This window comes from Solenopsis invicta, chromosome 3, assembly GCF_016802725.1.
Source record: "Solenopsis invicta isolate M01_SB chromosome 3, UNIL_Sinv_3.0, whole genome shotgun sequence".
In the NCBI taxonomy this organism is placed as follows: domain Eukaryota; kingdom Metazoa; phylum Arthropoda; class Insecta; order Hymenoptera; family Formicidae; genus Solenopsis; species Solenopsis invicta.
This window is the reverse complement of record NC_052666.1, coordinates 9420611-9440237: the sequence shown is the minus strand read 5'-3', so window position 1 is coordinate 9440237 and position 19627 is coordinate 9420611. Positions and strand designations below refer to the sequence as shown.

The following is a 19627-nucleotide window of genomic DNA, read 5'->3' as shown; positions in this document are numbered from 1 at the left end:
AATACGCATGCATCGAGAGCCTGGATGTGGATTACGAAGACGTGGATAATCTGAATAATCTAGATGATGCTAATACTTTTCAATGTGGACAACACCGTACGAATAAACATTGTGCAATGCAAAATGTATTCAAACTTTTCAATTGGTGGACACAATTACATGAATAAACATATGTAATATACGAGATACGTTTTATTCCTTTCCCCATCATTATATCAACGTTTCTCCAACGTTTTTCGTGTTTCATATAGGTTGTTCATGTTTTATATAGGTTGTTCATATTTCGTTTAACGTTCTTATACATGTTTCATTTAGTGTTTCACATTTCACGTACGCCATGTACGTTATGTTTAACGTTTCGTTCTTGTACAACGTTGCTGCGAAAACGTGTCGTGACATGTAATAACGATGATGATGCAATTATTGAAAAAAGGGGGAAGCATCCCCTCTCCTATAAAAAAAATTCAGAAGCATAAACGTGTCGAGACATGTTCAAGGCTACCGATTAAATTATTGGAAAGAGGGGGAACTTCCCCTTCTCCTTCTTAGAAAATTCCAGTAACATTAATCACAAAAACGTCATGTGCAACGTTGTCGGACCGTGAAAAACGTGTCGTGACATGTTCGAGTGATAATAAAGAAATTACTGAAAAGAGGGGGACTTCCCCTTCTCCATTTAAAAAAACAAATTCAGAACTATTAATCGCAAAAAGTCTCACGATTTGCAATCAGTCTTGCATCAGTTGCTCGTGCGAACGGTTCAGACAACGCAACGCTCTTGAAATAAGCGCAATGGCACTTTATTACGTTCCGATCGAAACGTACAATAAATCGTAAGTATCATTTTATACATATAAATTATATTTTATTCAATTACTTTTTATTGTACGTTTCATTCATCTCCATTTCTTTTCAGCACGTCTTCAGATTCGCGGTATACACCGCGCATTCTAAGCAGAAGGTTCCCGTTAACCTTAACATCATACAAATGGATTGATATTGACATCAGCATGACATCAGTTTCATGCTCCGTGGAGATATCGCTCGGCGATACACGCGGCAACCGGATTATTCTACCATACAGAACATGGAGAACTCTGATCGAGAAACGTGTTGACATCGAGCGATTTGTCCAGTCAACGGAGACATCATCATCGATAACGATACACGACCTTAACGTGCAACTTGTTAAACTGAACGAACAAAGTATTGTTAAATTAACGTTGCACGATGCATCTCAAGCCTGCAACCGTGCTATTCTTATACAAGCTAGAGCATTGCGTTGAACATGTATATTTTACGTTGTATCAAAGCATCGCTATCGTGACTGAGAAATTTAAATATTTCGTAAACTTTTTGCGTCAAAACTGTGTCGTAAATAAACGCGAAGCTATACATATGTTGCACAAATCTTACGATAAGAGTTCGCAGATCGAGTGCGAATTAATTGCTTATGCTATTGATATTATTGTACACGATGCATTGCATACTGAATAAAATAAATGTATTTAAAACATACGCAATAAAATTATTTTCTCTCATCATTTCCACATTATAAAATATTATATGGTTCTAGCTTTCCCTCTCCCAGCATCCTCCATCCCCACAGCGGATACATATCGCTGTATTGCGCGGGTAACTCCACCTCTCAGTAAGTCCCCGCGCCATTTTGCCTACCTATCCGCATCTTCTTTGTCTAAGCTTGCGTCATGCAGCGGCAATCGATCCCTTGAATCATCGTTTCATGAAAATCTACCCCCACATATCGGGGAACGTATAAAAGATACTCGTCATTCTATATACATGCGATTAATTGTAAATACGCAGTGCGACGGAGGATGCTCTCGCACAGCCCTTTGTTCCTCAGTCGTAGCCGTGCTCTCGATTAGCAAACATTGTGAGTGAGAAAAAAATGACGTGGGGCACGTGGATGAACGTCTTCTTCAAGGAGTTCGTTCCCACGGACAGCCTCCTCGGGTAATCCTCTTCGAGTACCACCACCTTTACAGGTGAGGACGAAGTGGAGGCCGAGGGGAATGAGCAAATTTATTTCTTTGTGCGCGCGGTGGCGGACAGTTCCGCGAACGCCACGTCAGGCCCGCGCGCCGCGAATTTTAGGTCCGCGGGTGACGTCAGGCCCGCGACGCAAATTATAAATATATATTATGAGAGTTCTAACTCAGGCACCGAGGGTGCACCATAAACAAATATGGTTATTACTATCTACATAGATAACGGTTATCTCTGTTTATGTAAACAGATAACGGTAAGTCCCGGGGGTGACGTCATTACCCCGCACCCACATTTCCCCCGCGCACCTCACCCCCCCTCGTTGCCCCGTAGTTAGAACTCTCATAGTCATACTACTAACGTTAATAATTATTGTCCCTTAATAAAATTATAAATTTAAATATATTCCCTAGCAATGAAGTTCGTACAGGCAAGGATGTAACGTTTCATGGTATAAATAAAAAAATTGACATGATCACATGTTTGAAGAAAAATAATTTTGGAAATTATTGTTTACTTAGTATTCCTCACATTTTAATAGATTCAAGTAATAGAATATTCTTCTTTAAAAAATCATTCTAGATTTATGATATTTATGATATTAACGATGAAACTGAATACATATTTGCGACTTTCAATGATATAATTTGTTATAAAACTGTTTTAGAATTTTATGGAAAAAGTATGTGTTATTATTATTTTAAGTCTTCTCGGTATGAAAATTTAAAATTTTTTTTTTTGTTTATAAAATTTCAACTTTTACTTGTTATACATCCATTAGTGTGCCTATATTTATACAATATAAAAAAAAACTGATAAATTAATTTTTCTTATAAAAATTTCTTATCATCTGTTAGTCTCATGGTTGATACTTTATTTGTTCTTTTTTTCTTGAAATTTACTTTATGTTTTCAATAATTTCTTCTTTAATATATTAGTAGATTAAATATTTTCTTATTATCCTCTGTCCTTGGAAACTTATTTGGAATATATATGCGTTTTCTGATATTTGTCAAAGAAATGCCTGCTTTTCTAATATGGGATGTGAACGGGAGTCAAAAATAGTTCATCCTTATCAAAAAAATTAAAGGGATTTATCAAGTTCTTCTCAGCAAAGAAGAGTAAAAATTCATATCATATTACTAGAATTTAATTATTGAATAAAAAAACTAATAAATAATACCAATCAAGGGAAATATACATATAAAGCATTCTAAATAATTTGTTCATTGTGATTTTTCTGCAATTATAAAACAGAGTAATTCAAGTAATCATATGATATTCTATTTTTTGTAAATATTGATATAAGTATTTTTTACATTCTAACATCGCAAAAATTTCAAATACAAAGCACAGGATTAGTTTTAGAAAGTGATGAAACAGTTGTGGACGAAGACAAATCTCTTATTTTTTATGTAAAAGAAATATTTATTCTTCTATTAGAGAATGACAAATGGATTCCAGTATCTACAACATCTGAATCTAGTACTGTGAAAACCTATATTGTAAGCAAAAATGGTGAACTCAAGGAAAAAGATCCCACTGATACTTCTACAAGCTCATAGTCATCAAATGAATCAACAAATTGTGAAATTACATGGAAAAACTTCAATTTATCGTTTCAAAAATTTCCCAATAATGTAACAGTAGAAGCTGAAAAACCAATTTCTTTGAGATTTTAAAAACTATTGGCAAAGCTGCTCAGATCTGTCTTGAACGACGTTGGCGTATTCAAACTCAAGCTGTACATATTATTGTTGATGAAATGCGTTATATTAAAAGTTTGTAAAGTTTGTAAAGTTTGTAGATCAAGTAAAATCGAAACATGTCCCGTGATTAATATTTATAATGTTTATATTATTGTAAAAAAATCTTGTATGACGATATCAACGATAACTGATAACAGTGGAAAACCCAGGAATACCGCAAAGGTTTGTTTATAATCCAATAGCTTCGTAAAAAATAAAAAATGTCAAAGATAAGACGAATCTTAAAGCTGTAATAAATTTTCATACAGTTATCCTATAGGATAATATTAATGTAAAATGCAAAATGGTACAAACGAAATATAAATATTTAATATTAACAAACATTCTTTTTTAATACCCATTGTTAATACACAAAAAGAAAAGAACAAATAACTAAATAACTTATACTTATAAAGACGGGACGATTTTTAAAATGTTAAATTTAATATATAATAATAATGCAAAATAAACGACCTAAATTATATTTATTTTACAGATGTAAATAAAGTATATATTTTGCATAAACACGGTGTCTTTTGTAAGCATAGTGTTTTCCATATACATATTTCTCATAAACACGGTGTCTTTTGAAGACATAGTGTTTTTAGTATACATATATCTTATAAACACGGTGACCTTTCTAGACATAGTGTTTTCAGTATATACATTTTTTATAAACACGGTGTCTTTAAATTTATCCCTTGCGATGTTCTTCCCTCTTATTTATATTATTCTTCATCGAATTTCTATTTTAATATTTATTTGTTTATTTTTTGTCTAGTTTGTGGCTGTGGCTTATCATTTTGTACTATTAAATGCAAAGATGCTGCAAATTCAAATATATTTATAAAACAAAATGTAGCACTTTCCGATTGTTTCAAATATTTTAAAACAGAATTTTCAATTGTTGTTAATTGTTGCTCATTATTCGATAAAATTAAATGTCGAAATTTTGTTGATTTATTTTCCGTTTGTCAGAAACTGAGCTTGCTAAATAGCTTGCTATGGTTTTACGTGCCACACTCATATCGTTTTCGGTAAATTGTGTGTAGGAACCGGAAGCAATTATGTATGCCCATGTGCATACATGCACTCCACAATTTCCTCCTACATCATTATTTTTTATTTGCGAAGGAACGTTTCGTGGAATGTGTAGTGTTCATTCATTCCACGAGGTAATTCCCAGGTGTTCCTGTATGAAATTTCAAATTCCATTTAGTATCTTTTCATAGGAACTTCCGTGTAATGAATCTAGGTATACTATGATTTGCCGTAAATGGACTATCACCAGAAGCTCCAATGAGCTGCAAAATCAATTGATATGAACCACTCGGGATAGTCCCATACAGGAGCATTTCTGTCTCGACTTAAATGGAATTGTGAAATACCCATGGCAGACCACAAAGGAAAATATGGCATTAAAAAATCTGTGACGTAATCAAAAAACTCTTTTGAAAAAATTGGATTCAATTTTGAACTGAGTTTATTATTTTCTCATTCACTTTTTTCAATGTTTTGAAATGCTTGATAATACAACAAAGATTTCCTGTCAAAAGAAGACGTTTCAGTTTGTTCTTGTAGCGGTGAATATGTATCATTTGAAATATTGTTTACGTCTTCTGTAATTATTTTCACGTATTTTATTACATGATCGAAATCATTTACCTCGTGATCATTTCCGAAGATTTTTACAAATACGCCATACACTTCAGCAGCTGATACACAATTACAGTGTAACATGTTTGCTAATAGCGACGCTGCTATAGAACGCATGCGTTTTTTGCTGTTTCCCATCAGGATAACATTTCTTTATTTTTTGTATAGCCGTCTTTATAAAATGGGAAGAACATATATGTATAATTGTTACATTTTCTTTCATATGTACATTTTTCTCATATTTTTCATACATATGCTGAATATAACTGTGTAAAGTAATGCCATTAAAAGTTCTGCAGCCTTGGTAGAAACTCGATCGGGCATTCCCTGTTCCCAACCAGAGCCCGGTCAGGAATAATCGGGCAATCCCGATTCAGCGAGCCCCGATCGGGAGCCCGGTTAGCACAAATCAGGCGATCCCGAGTTGAGAAGCCCGATCGGGAGCCCGGATAGCACAAATCAGGCGATCCCGAAATGAAAAGTCCGATCGGGAGCCCGGATAGCACAAATCAGGCGATCCCGAAATGAAAAGTCCGATCGGGAGCCCGGATAGTACAAATCAGGCGATCCCGAATTGAAAAGCCCGATCGGGATCCCGGATAGCACAAATCAGGCGATCCCGAATTGAGAAGCTCGATCAGGAGTCTGGCCTGTACAAACCAAATGAGTCGATCTGGTGTCTCAGCGGGAGAAATAATAATAGTCCGATAATGAATATATTCAAAATCTTATCTATTGAGTTATAAAATATAGACAGAAAATAGATCGATATAATGACGACAGACGACAGATAACAGATTGGTAGAAGTGTAGTTACGAGCTCGTTATTTTGTATACTTTTTAGCAGTATATATATTTTTATGTATGTGCGTTTTACCATCAACTTGATCGGGATTGTCGGCCTGGGCCTCGATTGAGTTTATATGCTGGAACCTGACCGGGTTCTTGACTAGACACGATAGGGCTTTTGAATCACGAAACGATAATAAATATTGCGAAATAATTTTTTTTTAAACATACAATTTTGAAATGTAAGATAATGAATTATATTTATTTTTTATATGTATACTTTTACATATTTATAAAAAATAAGAGACAACGTGACATTATAAAATAAACTAAAGTTTTAACATATTTATGATATTAATGTTTTTGAAATTCTTAATAATTATTATTAATATTACTAATTATATTTTTATTAATTATATATATATATATATATATATATTTTATTATTAATTATTTAATTGTCTCTTCATCATCGCTATTGGCATCATCGCTATTGGCATCATCGTTATTGACATCATCGTTATTAGCATCATCGTTATTGGCTTTCTTTTGCCTTTTCTTACGGAAACCATACCAATCTTTGGCATTGCTTAAAACGTCACCAATTGCTTTGATGATTGAATTGCTCTTCGTTATCTCTTTATAAATAATTCTCAAAGTATCTGGAAAGGATAGTAAATTGTTTAAAGTTGATAAATTTATAAATCAATTATAGTTTAATAGAGTAATAAGAGAGTAAGTTATTTTTAATAGTTTCAATTACTTTGTAAAATGGAACAAAATGGCATTCCTTTTATTAATGTTTTTCCAGGAACTTGTTTTTGTGCAGTAAGCTTCATTGCCAAATCTCTGTTTAAACATTGTTTAATCATTCGCGTAGTTGATTTCCCGAGTCCTCCCGTTTGATCAACACCAAATTGCAGAAGATTACTCTGGAAATTATGGAATTATACATAGCAAATTTGTTTGTACAATATATTCGAGTTTGTTACACAATGTTTGCTTACGAACTGTTCCTGGCATCTTTTATCACTTGTCAATGCTTCATTGAGAGCTTTTAATTGTTCAAGTGTTTGACATGGTAAAGTTAAATTATATTTTACTGTGAAAGCAAATTTTGTCGTTCCATTGGCATGTAAATTTTCACTTTTTTGGCGCAACAGCGTCACAACTTCTGCCAATTGATCATGGATTACTTTTAATGTGGATTCCATATCACCCACTTTTTGTTTAAGTATCTGTAGATCTGTAATTTGTAAATATATTATATATTTTTATTAATATTATATATTGTCTAATATTAATACGTCATGGACCATTCTCTATAAATTAAGATATCTATTTTAAAATGTACCATTCTCTGGTAGAACTTTGTCCTTGCATTCACAATTACTTTTGAATGCGTCTAAAGCATCTGAGCGATTCAACTTTATATTCGCATTATCCGATTGGAATAGAGATTCTTTGGTAAAAAATAAAAAATTAGTAAAGGATTATTAAAAAGAAGAAAAAATGGAAATAATAAACATTAATCCACTGAAAAATGTTATCTTTTTATATATACACACGTGATTTTTTAGGTGGTTGATTTTCTTTACCAAATTCTTTATTCGGCCTAATATTTTCGACTTCGCAGTCATCCTCGCTAGAAATTACTTATAAAGAAAAAAATCTTTAGGCATCAAAAATTGTTGTAACGATTAATTCGTATTTTATATAATTATATACTTGTAATTACATACTTAATCTTCTCTTCTGTGGCGTTTTCTTTTCAGACATAATAGGAGTGTGAGAACGAGAATGAGTTTTCAGTTTCTTTGCGGAGTTACTTAAAGACGTTTCTACAAAAACACAAATTAAAAAATATTTGACATAATAATGACGATTCCGTGTCATAGGAAATAGGTTTACTGATACAATTATAATCTATATACCATGAATATTAGTTACTGATTTGGGCGTATTCATTAACATTGCAGTCTCATTCATTTTTCTTTTAAGACATTTTATTTTAAAGTCCTTCTCGAAGCGTGCTGCCTGTTCTTCTGCTTCCATATTGGAATCAGATGTAAACGCATATTCTTTTTTCTGCAGAATATGCAACTTTTCCACTGCATCTGAATATGTTTCTAGATTATAAAATAATTTTTATCGTTTTATTTTTTGTTCAATAAAATATTTGATCGATTAGATTTCTAACTTATAACTGACCTGCAACGCCTTTTATGGAACAGGGATATTCCAACCAACTTTCAGGAGCATCAGCATTGCATTTAGCCATTTGAATTATTAATTCAAAATCCTCTTCGTTATAAGGCGGTGCCATAAATTTTGTAATCAGCTTTCCTTTTTTTTTATTGAAAGACACCCATTTGCTGAGAACAATGTCTATTGATTTTCGTGATTTTGGACCACGTTTTGTAAATTCAATTATAATAAATTTTCCATCTTTCTTATTATTGTCTTTGATTAACTAAAAAAAGAAATTATTAAATATAAATAAAATAATTAAAAACGTTTATAATTTTATAAAATGTATTATTTATTTAAGGTTATGTTATGACTAATGTAAAACGTTATTCGCAGCTTAATAAAACAGGATTTGACACTACGTAGTATCTATATATAATACTTGCCGGATTTTGAGAGTTACTCATTTTTATAATTGTTTTTTCCGTGACCAATTTTTTCCAGTCCGTATCTTGATTAATTGTGATATTTAATTTCGTTGTGTAGCAACGGGATAACAAAAACTCTAAATCTTCCTTCTGCTTGAAAGTTCAGACACAACTTTATAGCTTTGTTGGCAACTTCATTAACGGACACAAAGAATAATGAGAAGAAGAATGGAAAGTTTGCGACCCGTTTAACTGCGCGTCATCTAACATTTCAGATGTTAACTATTTGATCGGCCATCTTGGATATGAGGCGTAAGAGGAGAGAGCGGAGAGAGTTGCTAACACAGAAAATGGTTGCTAAACAACCATGAAACTCATTGAGTTCGACATTTTTTGACATTTCAGATGTTAAGTTTTAGCCTAAAATGAGGGTCGTTTTTTAACATACGTTTCATATGGAGCCTTCCATTCTTCTTCTCATTATTCTTTGTAACGGACATTTGAACAGGCGATGATGCATGATTATGGCATATCTCCCACATTCTAAAGTAAAATGAATCATAAAAAGAATAAGAGTGTAACCTTAAATCGTCTTAGGTTACGGAAATATCGTGCTGTGATGAAGTTAAAAAAAGAAAATCCTTCAAAATCAGGATATTACAGTGAAAATCAACAGTCGTGCTCTCACAGTAACATTTCCATTTATACGTCAAGTACGGAATCTTCCCATTATCTGGAAGAAAATGAAACTAAAGAAGAAGCAAGTTATAAATCTGATACGGATCGATCTTCCAATTATTTGGAAGAAAATGAAATTGAAGAAAAAATAGATGATGACCAAGATGAAGAAAGGGACGACGAAGGACAAGACGTTGATGTTGAAAATTTAAGAAAATGGGCATTAGAAAATAAAATTAATCATACTGCTCTGACGCAACTACTCTTAATATTGAGAAAAAGTTGGAAACCAAATTTGCCAAAATCAGCCAAAACGTTTTTAGGTACGACAAATGCGAAATATAATATTCAGAAAATAGAAGATGCGGATGGTTCAATTGGAGAATTTGTATATATTGGGATTGCTCAAGGTTTACAAAAGTGCGTAAATATTGATATAACTGACGAGAGAAAATTAGATTTCTTTGTAAACATTGACGGTGTTCAACTTTTTAAATCTAGCTCGCAATGCTTTTGGCCCATCTTAGGTATAATACATTCGACTCGTATACTTTATGAACCTTTTGTAATTGCTTTATATTCGGGTAATTCTAAAGCGAAAAAATCTCATGAGTATTTACGTGAATTTGTCGCCGAGCTTAATAGAATACAAGTATTATCATATCCAAAATACGTTTCGAATTATGCTTTAAAGGTTTTATTTGCGATACATTAGCTCGAGCATATATAAAATCAACAGTTAGCCACACAGCATTCAAGGCAAGTGAACGTTGCAACATCACAGGTGTAAAAGTTGAACGAACAACAGTTTATTTACAATCCAACTGTGATCTGCGATCTGATCAATCGTTTAGAAACTTTGAAGATCCCGATCATCATTTAGGCGCATCACCATTATTATTAATAATGCCACCTATAAATATGATTTCATCGTTTATATTAGATTACATGCATCTTGGATTTCTCGGAGTAATGAAAAAATTAATAGAATTATTCTTTGATAAATTAAGTCACTCAAGCAAAAATGAAATTTCTCGACGCCTACAATATCTAAAGCAACAAATACCTGATGAGTTTCCCAGAAAGTGTCGACCATTAAAAGATTTTCCCCGCTACAAAGCTACAGAATATAAATTAATTGCACTTTATCTCGGTAGCATCATATTCAAGAAAATTTTAAATGAACAAATGTACAATCATTTTATATTATTTTGCATCGGCTCACGATTATTATGGTCAAAAGAAACAGCATTTAATCACACAGAAATAGCTAAAGAATATCTCAAGGAGTTTGTTATTCAATTATCATCTCTATACGGACGTAAAACTGTGGTATTGAATAAGCATCAATTAATCCATGTATCTGAAGATGTTCTTAATACAGGTTGCAGTTTAAGTGAGATTACTGCTTTCCCATTTGAAAATTATTTGGGCAAAATAAAGTATTTGATTCGTTCACCAAATCGGCCGTTGGCTCAATTTTGTAGACGACTTCATGAGCAGTCATATGTTGTAAAAGCAGTTCCTTTGATAAGTACATGGAAAATTATAAAAATAAAGAATAATGAAATTATAAAATTACAATACAAACAATCATTATTGTCAATAAAACCACCAAATAATGTCGTTGTACGCGCTGCGCACACGTTATTTGAATATTCGCAAGTTGGCGCCGTAACGTGAGTGGCCACCGCGATCTCGCCGACGTCGCTAGTTGTATCCGTCTTCTTCTTTCGCGCGCCACGCGATCTCGCCCGCTTCGCCTACGCCATTTTTGTCTAGTGTGTAGTTCACGTATCGCTCGCACGTGCGTTTCGTTAATTTCATTATAATCAGTAAATCCCGTATTAGGGCCTAATTATAAGTTTGTAAGCAAACTATTCGCAGTTGTGAATAAAACTAAGTATGATTGAAAGAAGACTCTCTTAAATTCTCATCCAATACAAGCCAAGTCCAGCCACGAGGCTGGTGACGAGAGAGATAAAAAGCGCTGCACATAGCGCAAGGGGCTCAAGCTCCCACATTAGATGGTCCTTCGAGCCGGATATAGACGGCAAAAGCAATACGCATCACAACAAGGATACGCCAGGTATCACGGAATTTAGAGGAAGCCAATTATCACAAGAGAAAGAGAGGTTAAGAGGTAACATAGAAGTGATATACATATCACGCATAAACAAAAAAAAAACGGTACGTATTCTAGAGCTTTCTCGAAGCTTCAGTCAAGGTAAGATTGCTATATATGCTATACACAATTAAATTAGCGACACGAATAATCGCATACGCGTTCGTAAAAGCACGTCATATTTGCCAAATAAACCAGATCGTAGTGAACTCAGAATATCACACAACAATTAGTTCGCACTCATGGCAGCATTAACTCTCGCGGAAGCCAAGGAAAAAAGATCTCGCGTGCGAGCAGCTGCCACGCGGGCAAAAACGTTTATAGAGGCCTTTAATCCAAATAGCGGTTCGCGAAGTGAATTAGTAGAGCGCAAAAAGAAATTAAGCGAGCTGTGGGATAAATTCGACGCGGCTCAATCGCGCATTGAGTTTCTCGAAAGTGCAGATTCAGCCATTACAGATAAAAATGCTTTACTTGAACAGCAAAATCAACAACGCATAAGTTTTGAGAATCCGTATTTCAGCTTAATTTCGCGATATGACACAGCCATCGAGCATTTTAATACTAGCAGATCCCCAACACCCGTACCCTCTAGTAGCAATCATTCAGTCAGCTCGCGGGATAGGGAAACGCGGGTTAAATTACCGAAAATTGAGTTGCCAGTGTTCACAGGTTCATACGAGGATTGGTGTTCCTACCAGGACATGTTCGAAAAATTAATACACCTGAATACCAGCTTGACGGAAGTTGAAAAATTCCACTACTTAAAATCATCACTCAAAGACAAGGCCGCAGAAGTAATAAAATCCATTGAAACTACAACGGAAAATTATTATGACGCATGGACAGCAGTGAAAGACAGATTTGATAACAAGAGATGGATCGTCCAGCGGCACATCAGGGCGATATTTGAAACACCAATGATTAACAAGGAAAATCACACGGCGCTCCGTGAGTTACTCGACCACGTCCTCAAACATTTGCGTGCGTTAAAGGCTCTAAAAAGGCCCACTCAAACGTGGGACGATTTAATTATTCATATCATTGTTTCCAAGCTTGATGTGGCAACAAATAAAGCTTGGGAAACCAGCATTCTTGATAATAACATACCTGATTTAAAGGCACTAACAGATTTTCTCGCAAAGCGGTGCCAAGCCCTAGAATCAATACAAGGTAGAGTCAATAGCAATCTAACAAGTAGTGCTTCGCAAAAACCAGTAGTTAACAATAAATACAAAACTCCAGTAGCAAACATTGCCACTTCTAATTGGTCATGCGCACATTGCAAGGCCAACCATCAATTGTATCACTGCGAAGATTTTCTTAAACTTTCAGTAGAAGATAGGCTCAAGGTCGTAAAGAAGGCTCACCTTTGTCTCAATTGCTTAAGATCCACAAGTCATCAATCGAATGTATGCCAGTCAAGTACATGTCGCAAATGTGGTAAAAGGCACAATTCATTGTTACACATGTCAGCATATAATAATTCAGATGCATCAAAATCAAATCCAAAAACAGAACAAACCACATCAAGCTTGAAAGCAACAACAACTCAAGATCCAAATGCGTTAGTACCCATAGTTACACATAGTGTAGAGAGTCATCGCTCTTTGCACATTCTTTTATCAACTGCCATCATAAGCGTTTACAATGCAAACAACGAATCATACCCATGTCGTGTACTGCTTGATAGCGGCTCTCAAATTAACTTTGTCACACAAGAATTCGTAAACCGATTACAAATCCAAGAACGATCACTCGAGCTCTCTGTGGCAGGCGTTATGGGCAGTACAGTCCAAGCTCACAAATGTGTCAACATACGTTTCAAGTCTCGTTTTAGCAATTTCGCAGGTCATATCGATTGCATAGTGGTGCCACAAATAACTCGGCAACTACCACAGCACTTCATAAGTTTGAATGACGTAATCATACCTCAACACATAAGGTTAGCAGACCCTAATTTTAATGTTCCTTCCGGCATAGACATGCTGATGGGTGCCGAGTTGTTTTGGCAAATACTTAGTGTAGGTCAAATTAGACAAGCTATTAACCAACCCACTCTACAAAAAACTCAGTTCGGATGGATTGTGTCAGGCTCCACGCCAGATGCCACACCAGATGCCATTGCTGGATCACACCCTCCGGTTAGCTTTCATTCAACTATTGTAGACGACTTAAGTCACATATTAAATCGATTCTGGGTGATAGAAGGTAATTCCACACAAACACGATTCTCTGAAGAAGAGCGAGAATGCGAACGACTCTTCACACAAGAAGTAAGTCGCGATTCCGAAGGGCGTCTCATCGTCAAGTTTCCGATCAAGGAAGATAAGTTGATGAATTTAGGAGAAACTCGTGAAATCGCATTGAAGCGATTCAAATCGTTAGAAGCCCGCCTCACCAGGCATCCGGACCTGTATGCTGAATATAGGAAGTTCATGAAGGAATACCGAGATTTAAAGCATATGCGAGAAATCACTGATCACTCGGAGCCAACTCAAATCAACAAGTCATTCTATCTTCCACACCACGCCGTGCTGAAGGAGACCAGCTCCACTACCAAGTTAAGGGTGGTGTTTGATGGTTCGTGCAAGAGTTCCACAGGCATAGCGCTAAATGATACATTGATGGTCGGTCCTACTCTTCAGGACGACCTATTCTCCATCTTGACGAGGTTTCGTACGTTCAAGATTCCGCTTACAGCCGACATATGTAAAATGTATCGTCAGGTGCTAGTCGATCCTACTCAAACTTCATTGCAACGCATCATTTGGCGAGATTCTGTAGACGAGCCACTCAAAACATTCGAACTAACTACTGTCACATATGGAACCTCAGCGGCATCCTATCTGGCCATTAGAGCTTTGAGAAAATTGGCAGAAATGTACGCAGATAAGTACCCTGCAGCATCCAAAATTGCATTGCGGGACTTCTACGTTGACGACCTTGTGACAGGTGCAGATACAGAGCAAGAAGCTCAAACCATCAAAGAAGAAATCACAAACCTATTACAAGAGGGAAGATTTGAATTGCGAAAATGGGCATCAAATGTACCTTCGCTCCAAGACAACACCTCATCAATCAATCCAAAGGAATTTGTTTTGTCATCAGACAAAGAATCAGAGCATCGCACGTTGGGCATTTGTTGGAACCACCACTCTGACACGTTTAAATTCACTAGTATCAACCAACTGTCTCCGTTGGAGAAACCCACGAAGAGGAGCATATTGTCTCGTATAGCTTTAATATTCGATCCCTTGGGACTACTTGGACCTGTTACTCTATTAGCAAAAACAATTATGCAGGAACTCTGGCGTCTCGAAACCGGTTGGGATGAATCAATTCCACTGGAGATCCACACCAAATGGAAACGATATGAAGCACAACTGAAGGATTTAAGCCATATAAGTATCCCACGACACACCCTGACTGCAAGCCCATACACTCATGTAGAGTTGCATGGATTCTCTGACGCCAGCGAGCTGGCATATGGTGCCTGCTTCTATTTACGCTCCACTGACGCGAGTGGCAACCACTCTACACACCTGATCTGCTCTAAATCTAGAGTGGCACCACTAAAAAACTTATCGCTACCAAGACTCGAGTTATGCGGAGCCTTATTGCTGGCTCAAGTGGCAGATAAAGTGACAAAATGCCTACCCTTCAAGGTAAATTGCACTTCGTACTGGACTGATTCAACCATCGTTCTGTCTTGGCTTAGATCGTCAAGCAGATCATGGGCTACTTTTGTAGCCAACCGCATAGGCGAAATACAAGAGTTAACTTCAATCTCGTCATGGAAGCACATTCGCAGTCAGGACAATCCTGCAGATCCACTCTCACGCGGAATCATGCCCGCTGACTTATCACAATTAAAATTGTGGTGGTCTGGTCCACCCTGGATCAATCTCGATAAGGAGAACTGGCCTCAAGAGGCCCCCTTAGTAAAGACCACTGATCTACCAGAACGAAAATCAAAGGCCATAGTCGCACTAGCAGCTGCGGTTAAAGAGCTAGACATCTTCAAAAAATATTCAAGGTTCACGAAACTAGTGAGAATAGTCGCTTATGTTCTACGCTTCTTTAAAAATGCGAGGCAAGAAAAATGCAAGGAAGAGGAGGTTCAAAACGCTCGACCCACAGCAATGCGAACTATTCAGCCAATCTCACCTGATGAACAAAACGCAGTCATCACTCGTTTAGTTAAGCTCATACAAGCCATCCATTTTGCAGACGAGCTCGAAAATCTCTCCAAGCAAGGTGTAACAAACAAGAATAGCTCGATCTTAAAACTAGATCCTTTCATTGACGACTCGGGAATTTTACGAGTAGGCGGAAGGCTAAAGTACTCTGCTCTGCCGTACGATGCCAAACATCCCATGTTGTTACCTGGTCGCCATCCATTCTCACGACTAATCATCTTACACGAGCATGAAAAACACTTTCACGCAGGTCCACAAGCCACTCTAGCAGCCACGCGTGAACGATTTTGGCTCACCTCGGCTCGTGGTATTGTCAGGAATATTATTCAGAAATGTGTCGTCTGCTTTCGAAATTCTCCCAAAACAGCGTCTACAATCATGGGAAATTTACCAAGTGCTCGGGTCACTATTCCTGCCAAGGTATTCGACCGATGCGGAGTCGATTATGCCGGCCCACTTTACTACCAAGAAGGAACGAGGAGGAATACGAAATTAATAAAGTGCTATATGGCCATCTTCATCTGTTTTGCTACAAAGGCAATACATATAGAACTTGCTACCAGCCTGTCCTCCGAAGCTTTCTTAAATGTACTTAAACGTTTCATCTCCAGAAGAGGCTGTCCCTCCGACATCTACTCAGATAATGGTCTGAACTTCGTAGGCGCTCAACGCGAACTAAATGAACTAGCCGATTTACTCAAAAATCAGGACTCACAACGGGAAATCGGCAGCAAGCTAGCCAGCCAAGGAATCCGCTGGCATTTCATCCCTCCCAGAGCACCGCATCATGGTGGCTTATGGGAAGCCGCGGTCAAGGCCGCTAAAACCCATTTAATTCGAATGATAAAGGACTCGAACTTGAGGTACGAAGAGCTGGAGACTCTTCTCATACAGATTGAGGCCATCCTCAATTCTCGTCCCATAACTCCTATCTCATCCGATCCTGGGGACTTGCGCTTCTTAACCCCTGGACATTTTATAATAGGAACTCCGCTCACGGCGTATCCCGAACCTTCACTAGAATCCATACCTTTAAACAGATTGTCTCGATGGCAGTATGTACAACGATTACGACGCAACTTTTGGCAACGCTGGACTCAGGAATTCTTGCATTTATGCCAACAACGGAATAAATGGAACATTGAAAATCCAGAAGTCCTCCCGGGACAAATGGTTCTTATCAAAGATGACACCGCTCCGCCTCTATCCTGGGCCTTGGGCAGAGTTCAGGAAACACATCCTGGTACCGATGGCATCGTTCGCGTTGCTACAATACGCACAGCGAATGGAACCTATAAACGGCCCATCACCCGTCTATGCTTGCTCCCTATCGAGGGAGGGATCTAGCAATGGCATTTGGAAGGTTAATCTTATTGTATTGTTAATCTCATTGTATTCTTATTCGCATTATCCACTTCTGTAATCATAATCATTAGATTAAGTTTTTTGCATGTGTAATCCGTTGGCAACTTTGTTCGTCGTTGAAAGACGATCCTTTCAAGGGCGGCGGTATGTACGCGCTGCGCACACGTTATTTGAATATTCGCAAGTTGGCGCCGTAACGTGAGTGGCCACCGCGATCTTGCCGACGTCGCTAGTTGTATCCGTCTTCTTCTTTCGCGCGCCACGCGATCTCGCCCGCTTCGCCTACGCCATTTTTGTCTAGTGTGTAGTTCACGTATCGCTCGCACGTGCGTTTCGTTAATTTCATTATAATCAGTAAATCCCGTATTAGGGCCTAATTATAAGTTTGTAAGCAAACTATTCGCAGTTGTGAATAAAGCTAAGTATGATTGAAAGAAGACTCTCTTAAATTCTCATCCAATACAAGCCAAGTCCAGCCACGAGGCTGGTGACGAGAGAGATAAAAAGCGCTGCACATAGCGCAAGGGGCTCAAGCTCCCACAGTCGTCATTCTGCAAGATAACAGTACAGTGGAAATACGCCGAATCATTTGCCATGAACAATCGATAATGATTGAAGGTTGTGTTTGGAATGTAAAAAAACCGATATTTACTGTTCCAATTAATTCATCGGTTTTAAGAATGTGGGAGATGCATAATCATGCATCATCGTATGTTCAAATTTCCGTTAATGAAGTTGCCAACAAAGCTATGAAGTTGTGTCTGAACTTTCAAGCAGAAGAAAGATTACGAGTTTTAGTTATCCCGTTGCTACACGAATAAATTAAATATCACAATTAATCAAGATGCGGACTGGAAAAAATTGGTCACGGAAAAAATAATTATAAACATAAGTAATTCTCAAAATCCGGCAAGTATTATACATAGACATTACGTAGTGTCAAATCCTTTTTTATTAAGCTGCGAATAACGGTTTACATTAGTCATAACATATATAATCTTACATAAATAACGCATATCTTAAAATTATAAACGTTTTTAATTATTTTATTTATATTTAATAATTGCTTTTTTTAGTTAATCAAAGACAATAATGAGAAAGATGGAAAATTTATTATAATTAAATTTACAAAACATGGTCCAAAATCACAAAAATCAATAGATATTGTTCTCAGCAAATGGGTGTCTTTCAATAAAAAAAAAAGGAAAGCTGATGACAAAATTTATGGCACCGCCTTATAACGAAGAGGATTCTGAATTAATCATTTAAATGGCTAAATGCAATGCTGATGCTCCTGAAAGTTGGTCGGAATATCCCTGTTCCATAAGAGGCGTTGCAGGTCAGTTATAAGTTAGAAATCTAATCGGTCAAATATTTTATTGAACAAAAAATAAAACGATAAAAATTATTTTATAATCTAGAAACATATTCAGATGCAGTGGAAAAGTTGCATATTCTGCAGAAAAAAGAATATGCGTTTACATCTGATTCCAATATGGAAGCAGAAGAACAGGCAGCACGCTTCGAGAAGGACTTTAAAATAAAATGTCTTAAAAGAAAAATGAATGAGACTGCAATGTTAATGAATACGCCTAAATCAGTAACTAATATTCACGGTATATAGATTATAATTGTATCAGTAAACCTATTTCCTATGACACGGAATCGTCATTATTATGTCAAATATTTTTTAATTTGTGTTTTTGTAGAAACGTCTTTAAGTAACTCCGCAAAGAAACTGAAAACTCATTCTCATTCTCATACTCCTATTATGTCTGAAAAGAAAACGCCACAGAAGAGAAGATTAAGTATGTAATTACAAGTATATAATTATATAAAATACGAATTAATCGTTACAACAATTTTTGATGCCTAAAGATTTTTTTCTTTATAAGTAATTTCTAGCGAGGATGACTGCGAAGTCGAAAATATTAGGCCGAATAAAGAATTTGGTAAAGAAAATCAACCACCTAAAAAATCACGTGTGTATATATAAAAAGATAACATTTTTCAGTGGATTAATGTTTATTATTTCCATTTTTTCTTCTTTTTAATAATCCTTTACTAATTTTTTATTTTTTACTAAAGAATCTCTATTCCAATCGGATAATGCGAATATAAATTTGAATCGCTCAGATGCTTTAGACGCATTCAAAAGTAATTGTGAATGCAAGGACAAAGTTCTACCAGAGAATGGTACATTTTAAAATAGATATCTTAATTTATAGAGAATGGTCCATGACGTATTAATATTAGACAATATATAATATTAATAAAAATATATAATATATTTACAAATTACAGATCTACAGATACTTAAACAAAAAGTGGGTGATATGGAATCCACATTAAAAGTAATCCATGATCAATTGGCAGAAGTTGTGACGCTGTTGCGCCAAAAAAGTGAAAATTTACATGCCAATGGAACGACAGAAC

The 19627-nt window shown here is 36.2% G+C and overlaps 2 protein-coding genes across 2 annotated transcripts; both read left to right on the top strand.

Annotated features, from left to right (window-relative positions):
• Positions 1-241: 241 nt before the first annotated feature.
• LOC120357355 lies at positions 242-1286 on the top strand. Its single transcript, XM_039447531.1, has 2 exons — positions 242-833; positions 917-1286. Exons 1-2 carry the CDS (start codon positions 793-795, stop codon positions 1284-1286), a joined length of 411 nt encoding a protein of 136 aa, XP_039303465.1. The 5' UTR covers positions 242-792.
• Positions 1287-9374: 8088 nt separating this feature from the next.
• Positions 9375-17173, top strand: LOC105204200. The gene is made up of 4 exons (XM_039447530.1): positions 9375-10026; positions 10194-10468; positions 11447-11642; positions 11874-17173. The coding sequence occupies exons 1-4, from the start codon at positions 9375-9377 to the stop codon at positions 17171-17173; spliced, it is 6423 nt and encodes a 2140-aa protein (XP_039303464.1).
• Positions 17174-19627: the final 2454 nt, after the last annotated feature.

Bases quoted from the DNA above. Each gene is read 5' to 3' on its own strand.
- LOC120357355 (XM_039447531.1), top strand. From the start codon at position 793: ATGGCACTTTATTACGTTCCGATCGAAACGTACAATAAATC. The intron at 834-916 runs GTAAGTATCATT...ATTTCTTTTCAG, and splicing joins ATCGAAACGTACAATAAATC to CACGTCTTCAGATTCGCGGT.
- LOC105204200 (XM_039447530.1), top strand. From the start codon at position 9,375: ATGAATCATAAAAAGAATAAGAGTGTAACCTTAAATCGTCTTAGGTTA. The intron at 10,469-11,446 runs GTAATGAAAAAA...ATCCAATACAAG, and splicing joins TGCATCTTGGATTTCTCGGA to CCAAGTCCAGCCACGAGGCT. The intron at 11,643-11,873 runs GTAACATAGAAG...CACTCATGGCAG, and splicing joins AGAGAAAGAGAGGTTAAGAG to CATTAACTCTCGCGGAAGCC.